The sequence below is a fragment of the Protobothrops mucrosquamatus genome, unplaced genomic scaffold, assembly GCF_001527695.2.
Source record: "Protobothrops mucrosquamatus isolate PMUCROS unplaced genomic scaffold, P.Mucros_1.0 scaffold_296, whole genome shotgun sequence".
NCBI classification, from domain to species: domain Eukaryota; kingdom Metazoa; phylum Chordata; class Lepidosauria; order Squamata; family Viperidae; genus Protobothrops; species Protobothrops mucrosquamatus.
The window spans coordinates 94,917-104,538 of NW_015386372.1; the positions used below are offsets into that span (position 1 = coordinate 94,917).

A 9,622-nucleotide genomic window follows, 5' to 3' on the forward strand; every position below is an offset into this window, starting at 1 on the left:
ATCCAGGAGGACTCCCAAGTTGCGGGCCCTCTCTGAGGGGGCCAAAATTTCGCCCCCTATAGTCAGCGATGGGGTCAGCTGACTATGCCGAGGTGCCGGCAGCCACAGCCACTCAGTCTTGGAAGGGTTGAGCCTGAGTCTGTTCCTCCCCATCCAGACCCGTACGGCCTCCAGGCAACGGGTCATCACGTCAAGGGCATCGTTGGGGTGGCCTGGGGTGGAAATGTACAGCTGCGTATCATCAGCGTACTGATGGAAAGTGTTACAATGCCTCCTGAACAAAAGTATTGCGAAATGGTTTTACAAATTAAAAAAATATACCCTAACAATATGGTGAGACCATGTGGTAGTGGACTAATTGGGAGGAGTAGAGGGTCCAATAATAAAATTCTGTTAGGTTGCAGAACCCACAGTGATTTTCGTCATTTGTATAATATTTCAATTTATTTATTTAGAAAATTTATGTAGCCGCCTACTCGCTCTCAGTGACTGTAGGTGGCTTACAAACAATAAAAACACAGTATAGATTTTTTTAAAAGAAAATAATAATAACCCACACACATACACAGTGACAACAAACACTCATATCAGCCATTTAACGGTCTCCATCCCACTCTGGGTTCTCCAGGCCCGCTGGCAAAATCACATCTTCAGTCCCTTACGAAAGAGTGCCAGAGTGGGGTCCAGTTTAATTTCTGAAGAGATGATGTTCCGGAGAGAGGGAGCCACTACAGAGAAGGCCCTTCTTCTGGGTCCCTCCAGATGCACCTCCATAGGGGACGGGACCCGCAACGTTCCTTGCCTCCCCACTCTAGTGGATCAGGTAGATGTGACCGGCAAGAGACGGTCCCTCAGATAACACAGATAACAAGAGAAGGACGAGGGGGGACATGATAGCAGTCTTCCAATATCTCAGGGGTTGCCACAAAGAAGAGATAGTCAAGCTATTCTCCAAGGCGCCTGAAGGCAGGACAACAAGCAAAGGGTGGAAACTAATCAAGGAGAGAAGCAACCTAGAACTAAGGAGAAACTTCCTGACAGTTAGAACAATTAACCAGTGGAACTACTTGCCTCCAGAAGTTGTGAATGCTCCAATACTGGAAGTGTTTAAGGAAAAACTGGACAGCCATTTGTCTGAAATGGTATAGGGTTTCCTGCCTGAGCAGGGGGTTGGACTAGATGACCTCTGAGGTCCCTCCCAACTTTATTATTATTATTATTACATTTGATAGGCAGAAATCCGAACTATTCCTCCCATTTTTCTACAGATAAGACATGAAAGAAGAGAAAAGTCTCCAACAGGCATCTAAAACATTTAATAGGAGATAGTTCACAAATTACACATGATGATGTATTACCCCTGGAATTTCTACTGCTTTATTTGATTACCCCAACATTTGGAAGGAAAAAAAAACATTTTGACTGTAATTTGTCCAATATTAATATCTTGCTCGGAAAACCACTCTGAAAGGGGAAGTTGGTAGATTTCTCCTCATGCACCTTCCATGTTCTAAAATACTTGGGAGAGACTTTGCTGGTCAATTCCAGTGTCTCTTTCGTCTGATCTCTGTCCTTCTTTTCAGGAAGGGCAAAACCACTTTGCTGAAACATATTGCTAACCGGGCCTTGAGCATCCCTCCCAACATTGATGTACTGCTCTGTGAACAAGGTAAAGGAATAACAGGGGGGGAAAACAGCCAAGCAACTCTTGGGCTCATTGACCCCATTTTGGGGAGAGGGATTAAAACTCCTCTATGTTGCTGGGCTGATGAGGTTTGAAATCTAGTGCCCGGTTGTAGCATGCCGGTCAGTTTGCTATCTTTTCTCTTAGGCAGAGAGCACTTTCTGTCGTTTCTCACTTTAGACCAGGGGTCTCCAAACTTGACAACTTAAAGACTTGCGGACTTCAACTCCCAGAATTCCCAGCATGGCTGGATGAGGAATTCTGGGAGTTGAAGTCCACAAGTCTTAATGTTGCCAAGTTTGGAGATCCTTGGTTTAGACCAGGGGTAGGCAATCTTGGCTCTTTTATGACTCATGGACTTCAACTCCCAGAATTCCTGAGCCAGCCATGCTGAGGGGAAAGGGAGAGGTTTCCAAGCTGAGCCATGCTGGCTCAGGAATTCTGGGAGTTGAAGTCCAATGAGTCATAAAAGAGCCAAGGTTGCCTACCCCTGGTTTAGTTACCCCTTTGTAACTCATGAAACCAAGGACTTTCTGGAACTAGTGAACTAGCACCATAATCTGTGTTTAAACATGACAGGAAGCTCAGACTTTTCTGATTGGCTGTCAGATCTCTTAGCTGCCCAGTTTCCCATCGTTTGATGACATTAAAGTCCATAAACAGATAACCTCCTGCATGTGGAAGACAAGCCTATATTGCTTGTCTTTTATTGCCACCCTGTTTGCTATTTCAGGATTCAAAGAGATGTGTTCTCCCCCCCCCATTTGTTTGAAAGGTTTTAGCCTTCCATAAAATCACGCTATTAGGCTCGTTGGTGCCCTGTTCACCCAGATGATCTTCTTTCCATTTCCTCCTCTTCCTCTTCCTCCTCACAGAGGTTATTGCGGATGAGACTCCGGCAGTCCAAGCGGTGCTCAAGGCTGACACCAAGCGACTGAAGCTGTTGGAGGAGGAGAAGCATCTGCAGGCACAGCTGGAGAAAGGGGATGATGCAGCAGCAGAACGCCTGGAAAAGGTATGCAGGAGCCATGATGGGCTTTTTATCCCGGGTGTGGGAACAGGTTGCCCGTGATTCATTGACAGGTAGTTCTCGACGTGCGACTGGTTACTTAGCAATTGTTTGAAGTGACATCAGACCTAACAGCTTCCCCCTCCCCCAACTCTGCATCCGGCCCACTTTTTTGATGATTTGCAGTGTCCTGCGGTCACATGACCACAATTTATGACTTTTTTTTTTGCTGGAAACTTCCATTTACTGTACTTCCGGTTTCTAGCAAAAAACATCCATTGTGGATAATGGATTCGCATAGCAACTGTGGCAATTCACTTAGTCTCGCCTTAGCCACGAAAGCCGAACGGGTGACTTGGCTCCACTCAATCTCTCTCAGCCCAACTTACCTCAGAGAGTTGCCGTTGTGGGAAAAATAGGGAGGGAGGGAGGTGTGTTGGATATGTTCGCCACCTTGAGTTGTTTATAAAAATAATAACAGGCAGGTTATTGAATAAATAAATAGCAGCTACAATCCCTGTTGGGCCAGTTTGGTACCTCTGTGATGAGGAGACAGGATGTCTCTCAACATCAGTGGCAGGGAATATGAAATGGACAGAGCCTTTGTTCGTAATACTGTGGGCGTCAGTTGAACTGGTCTAGGAAAGGATGTTGGACTAAGTCAGGGGTAGGCAACCTTGGCTCTTTTATGACTCGTGGACTTCAACTCCCAGAATTCCTGAGCCAGCATGGCTCAGCTTGGAAACCTCTCCCTTTCCCCTCAGCATGGCTGGCTCAGGAATTCTGGGAGTTGAAGTCCACGAGTCATAAAAGAGCCAAGGTTGCCTACCCCTGGACTAAGTAGTCCAGACTTTCCCAGCCTGGTGGCCCCAGATGTGTTGAGATGGCCACTCTCAGAATTTTCTAAAGTTTTTAGGGAATTGAATAGAAAATAATAGAATTGAAGGCCTGACTCTATCCTATCCTAACCCTGACCTTAACTCTAGCACCTGGAACGGCCTGTTATTCTCACATGTCCTTCCTATTCTTCCAGGTCTATGAGGAACTGCGGGCGACAGGAGCAGCGGCAGCAGAGGCCAAAGCTCGGCGAATCCTGGCTGGGTTGGGCTTCAACCCTGAGATGCAGAATAGGCAAACCAAGAAATTCTCAGGAGGCTGGCGCATGAGGGTCTCCTTGGCCAGGTAATTGTTGAAAGCTGAAGGATGGGAAATAACGTGGTAACTACTCCAAAGCAATCCACCCAGTTCACCACTTTCCTTATATTAGTCTGTCCTAAGCTGGCTCCCTCTGGATGGTTATGCTGGCTTCAGATGATGAACGCTGCATTTTAACACATCTGGAGAAGACCAGTTTGAGAAGCCTTCTGCTGGCTAGACCAATGTTTGGGCTTGATAAGAAGCACCTTCCAAACCCCTGTTGGTCTTCCTAAAAGTAATGGGAGAGATATTGTCTTGGTTTTTAGTAGTAGTAGTTGTAGTAGTAGTAGTAGTAGTAGTAGTAGTAGTAGTAGTAGTAGTAGTAGTAAGTAGTAGTAGTAGTAGTAGTAGTAGTAATAATAATAATAATAATAATAATAATAATAATAATAATAATAATAATAATAAAGTTGGAAGGGACCTTGGAGATCATCTAGTCCAACCCCCTGCTCAGGCAGGAAACCCTATACCATTTCAGACAAATGGCTGTCCAGTCTCTTCTTAAAAACTTCCAGTGTTGGAGCATTCACCGTTTTTGGAGGCAGGTTGTTTCATTGGTTAATTTTTCTAACTGTCAGGAAGTTTCTCCTTAACAAATCCAAAACTCAAGAAACTCTCTTATGGCTTTGTATCCAATCCTTTTTTTGATAGAGAGAGAGAGAGAGAGAAAAGACACTAATATAACTTTGTCAGTAAGTGTGTGATGGTTGTTGATAACATTATCCAGGGCCTATGGGTATCCAATTGGGAATAATTGCTTTAGCTAGATTGCCCTGAGTGGATCAGAGACCACTCTCTGGTTGCAACTGAGCATGCATGTGATAAACTAATCTTCCCTTCCTGTTCTAATACTTTTCTTCTCCCCCACCCCTGCCTCTCCTTAAATGGATTTTTTTTTCCTGGTTGCTGGGCTTAACATTCTGTAGCATTTCTTCTATGTCGCTTCTGCTCAGTGGGGCATCAACGCCCTTTCTGCTCTGCTCCCTCACTGCTTCTTCTGTCTCCTTCCTTGAGTCTCAGATACAAGCAGTCCTCGAATTACAGTTGGTCACTTACCAAGCGTGCAGAGTTATGACGGACTCTGAAAATAGGACTTCTGACCCGATCATTTCTTTTTTTTTCAGAGCCTTGTTCATGGAGCCCACATTGCTGATGCTTGATGAACCTACCAATCACTTGGATCTCAATGCGGTCATCTGGCTTAATAAGTAAGTCACCAGTTAAGCATCCGGGGAAGTCAGTTGCTCTGGGTTTAAGTCTCCTTCGAGTTATGGGACATAGTTACAGAGCAGATAAATACCTTGGCAAATCCCAGAAGAACATAGTAAAGGTGTATGTCTGGGCCACATGTAAACAAAACCTCTTTTACTCTTACCTTTTGTTTCTCTTAATGACACTGCAAGTGGTTCTAGCAGCATATAAAGAGATTGCGTACACATTTGTAAAATGTATTGTCTATAATGTATTATTACATGCCATCTTTTGTTTCATTAAATCAATTTCTAACCTGCCTTTCCATCTGTCAACAGACTCAGGGCAGCTATTTACTAGTATTTAGTAGTATTTAAAAACAAATGTATATATTTGAATATTGTGCCAAATATAGCAGATGCTAATATCTTAGCTGAATGAAACAGAAATAACGAAATATATTATTCAGGGCTCTTTTCTGTAACACTAGTTGCATCATTCTCATATTTACATTCTCGATCACAGAGATATATCTCAGAGTGAGAGGAGTTAGAGCAGTGTTTCTCAACCTTGGCAATTTTACGATGTGTGGACTTCAACTCCCAGAATTCTCCAGCTAGCGTTGCTAGCTGGAGAATTTTGGGAGTTGAAATCCACACATCATAAAGTTGCCAAGGTTGAGAAACACTGAGTTAGAGTTATTGAAGTCAGTCCTAACGTAGAACAGCCCACTCTTTGTTTAGCGACTATCTCAGTGACCATTCACAAATCAACAGTAATCATAATAAAAAAATGTTTTTTAACCAATGTGCCTGACAACAAAAGCCTTCAGTGAGAAACTGATTAAGGTCTGGCCAGTTTCAGGCAGTAGCTGAGGGTTCTAATGAATGAATTATGGTCACAGAGCTGATGTTGTTAATTTACCTTTAACACTTTTTAGGGCCATACTGCACCATGGAACAAAGCAGCTCATAAAGAGAGATATAGCTTACATAGGCAATCTTTCCACCCTCAAAAAAAAAGGGGGGGGAGTGCTCAAGCACAAGACACTGTGAGAGCACAAGACACTAAAATGAGATAGCAGCAATCAGCGATCTTCACATCTGTCTCTCAGTCAAGTGGTCAGTTAGTGACCATTCCACTTAACAACCAAGTTGTGGTACCAGGAGTGTGGTCGCTAAATGAGGGGAGGGTGAAGTAGTTGTTGTAACTGTTATTATTTTAATTCCCTTCTGTTCTTCTTCTTTCAGCTACCTCCAGACATGGAAGAAAACCCTTCTCATTGTTTCCCATGACCAGGGATTCTTGGATGATGTGTGTACAGATATCATCCACTTGGACATGCAGAAACTTTTCTATTACCGGGGAAACTATAGTGAGTAGTGATAAGGGTAAGGGAAGGTGGCTTTGTGAGATAGGCAGCTATAGGCTAAAACATATAAGGAACGGTTGCTGGAATTGGGTATGTCTAATTTAACAAAGAGAAGGACTAGGGGGGACATGATAGCAGTGTTCCAGTATCTCAGGGGCTGCCACAAAGAAGAGGGAGTCAAGCTATTCTCCAAAGCGCCTGGAGGCAGGACAATAAGCAACGGGTGGAAACTAATCAAGGAGAGAAGCAACTTAGAACTAAGGAGAAACTTCCTGACAGTGAGAACAATTAACCAGTGGAACAACCTGCCTCCAAAAGCAGTGAATGCTCCAACACTGGAAGTTTTTAAGAAGAGACTGGACAGCCATTTGTCCAAAATGGTATAGGGTTTCCTGCCTGAGCAGGGGGTTGGACTCGATGACCTCCAAGGTCCCTTCCAACTCTATTATTATTATTATTATTATTATTATTATTATTATTATTATTATTATTATTATTATTATTATTATTATTATTATGCTAAATAAAATAAAGAGAGAAAGTGGCAAAAACAAGAACGAGGGAACCCAGCTGGCAAGCACATAAAATACGTAATTCTTGGATTCATAACGTGAAAATCTGTATTTCAAGCCACAAAGTTTGAGTGTTTGCTTTTAAAATCCATTTTAAAGAAACGATTTTGAAAACCAACGTTCAGACTTCATGATTTCAAGTATAGATTTCTACACGATGAACCCAAGGAGTTATCCTCCTTTGAAGATGTTATCTTAAAATGACCCATCCACTTTGAACTAAATGTCAAACGTTTTGAATTGCTGGGTGTTTTTGATGAGTGAGAAAATGCCCAGTGTTGCAAGCTGCTGTGCTTCACATATATTGATCCGGTTCCCTGGAACATTACTTAATGCTGCTGTATGTGACTTAACACTTTTTTCCTGCTTTAGGGGGGGGAAAATCCAGGAGAGAATTTAATGTTTCGTTTGTCCCTTGAAAAGATAGAATGAAAGGGGGTTATTGCAAAAATGGCAGAAGACCCAGAGCATGGCTGCGGGAGAAATAACTGGGATGTTGCTGTTTTAGGGGTGACCTTAACTTGAATAAGTTGCTCCCTTCAAAGAGATGTAATTTTTTTTTAAACTGCTTTGGTATGAGAGGCTGCTTTAAAGATATCTAAGTGGGTTCACGCCTGCGCGAGGTTCAAAAGACTGTTTCCAAATTATTTCTAGGTCCTAAGCAAAATTCATTATGGGCTCATCAAATCTACCCCCTTGCCAAATTCTCTGCATTATAAATAATCCTCAACTTATGACCACAATTGAGCCAAAACCTTCCATTACTAAGCAAGGCAGTTGTTAAGCGAATCACGCCTCATTTTATGATCATGTTTGCCACCTTTGTTAAGTGAATCACTGCAGTTGTTAAGTGAATCATGTCATTAAGTGAATCTGGCTTCCCCCATTGACTTTGCCTATTGGAAGCCGGCTGAGAAAGTTATAAATCGGTGCCACTGTCATAAGTATGCACCAGTAGCCAAGTGCCCAAAATTTTATCCTTGGGCATGCTACAACGGTCATAAATGTGAAAATCAGTCATAAGTCATTTTTTTCAGTGCTGCTGTAACTTTGAATGGTGGTAACTTGAGGACTGCCTGCAGTCCAGTCCATTTTTTTCCTCAAAACATAGGAACTTTAAAATGTGTGGATTTCAACTCCCAGAGTTCCCAGCCAGCTATGCTCTAGGAATTAAAAATCCACACGTCCATCTTAAAGTTGCCATCGTTGAGAAACACTGTCCTAATCAAATAGATTGATATGCCAGAAGGACAAAGGAGGGGCCTGTAGTGGGTGAAATAAACTGAGATTTGGATCCTAAAAATGAATTAAAATATATTTTAGAGCCGAAATAATCAATGGAAGCTTCAGATCTTTAAATGCCTGAAGTTGCGATGTTACAGGGAAGGGAGATCTGAAGTAGCCAGGAACTCACTGAATATGTTCCTCATCATCCTGTTCTTTTTTTTTTAAGCATTTGTCCTTTCCTCTGGAGTCTGGTTGATGGCTTGGTGGCCTTTTTTTATTTTTTAATGGCAGATTTACTTGTTTTACTGCAGAGTCAGGACCAATTGTAAATTAACAAGCAGAAATCTGCTTTCAGGATCTGGGTCAGTCATCAGGGCCAAGAGTTTAGTCTTCTGAGCTTTCAGGCTGGTGCTGCAGTCCATCCTCAAGGAACTTCTCTCTAGCAGAGTGTCAACAGGAGTGCTGATTTACCACCAGCTTATCAAGTAGAACTAAGGAGAAACCTCCTGACAGTTAGAACAATTAACCAAGGGAACAACCTGCCTCCAGAAGCGGTGAATGCTCCAACACTGGACGTTTTTAAGAAGAGACTGGACAGCCATTTGTCCGAAATGGTATAGGGTTTCCTACCTGAGCAGGGAGTTGGACTTGATGACCTCCAAGGTCCCTTCCAACTTTAGTAGTAGTACTTAGGCAGTGAGGGCTTGGCAGCACAAGGAAACAACAGCCAACACTTACCGTGTTTCCCCGAAAATAAAACCGGGTCTTTTTTTTTCCCTCCAAAGGAGGCACCAGGTCTTATTTTCGGGGTAGGCCTTACCTCACCTCCGGCACTGACAACCCTACCCAGCCGGTCCACTTCTTCTGGGCTCCAAGTTCTGCAGCTGCATTCGGGCCTGCATTTTGCAGTCAGGTCTTTCCAGAAGGCCTAAGCAGCCGAGTCCCGAGCTATGGGTTCAATCCATAGCTTGGTGCTCGGCTGCTGAGGTCTTGCAGAACCGAGCTACGGATTGAATCCATAGCTCAGTTCATGGCTGCAAAGGCCTTCCGGAAAGCTCTGTGACTGAGAAATGCAGGCCTGGCTGCTGAAGAGGCCGCAGAAGAAGTGGGCCGGCATGGAGAGGCCTGGCTGCAAGATAAATGGGTGTGTGGTGGGTGGGGTAGCTCCACCCCCCCACCCTGGCTTGATTTTTAGGTGTGTGCCGTGCCCCAAAACTAGGGCTTATTTTGGGGATAGGGCTTATATTAGGCCCACCCCAAAAAAATCAAGCTAGGGCTTATTGTTGGTGTAGGCCTTACTTTCGGGAAAACACAATAATAGCCAGCCATCAGCACCTCAATCAACATCTAAAAAGCCACATGCAACAGGT

The 9,622-nt window shown here is 43.5% G+C and overlaps 2 protein-coding genes across 2 annotated transcripts in view; both read left to right on the forward strand.

The window, feature by feature from the left end:
• Nucleotides 1-6,464, forward strand: part of LOC107302888 (ATP-binding cassette sub-family F member 1) — a 31,018-nt gene extending 24,554 nt beyond the window's left edge. Inside the window, exons 11-15 of the mRNA XM_029287321.1 lie at nt 1,584-1,669; nt 2,560-2,699; nt 3,727-3,875; nt 5,015-5,098; nt 6,332-6,464. Coding sequence (XP_029143154.1) covers nt 1,584-1,669; nt 2,560-2,699; nt 3,727-3,875; nt 5,015-5,098; nt 6,332-6,464 — 592 coding nt within the window. The remainder of the gene's footprint in view (nt 1-1,583; nt 1,670-2,559; nt 2,700-3,726; nt 3,876-5,014; nt 5,099-6,331) is intronic.
• A 3,147-nt stretch (nt 6,465-9,611) lies between these two features.
• The window catches only part of LOC107302889 (adenylate kinase 7), a 19,626-nt gene continuing 19,615 nt past the window's right edge, over nt 9,612-9,622 (forward strand). Inside the window, exon 1 of the mRNA XM_015832049.1 lies at nt 9,612-9,620. Coding sequence (XP_015687535.1) covers nt 9,612-9,620 — 9 coding nt within the window. The remainder of the gene's footprint in view (nt 9,621-9,622) is intronic.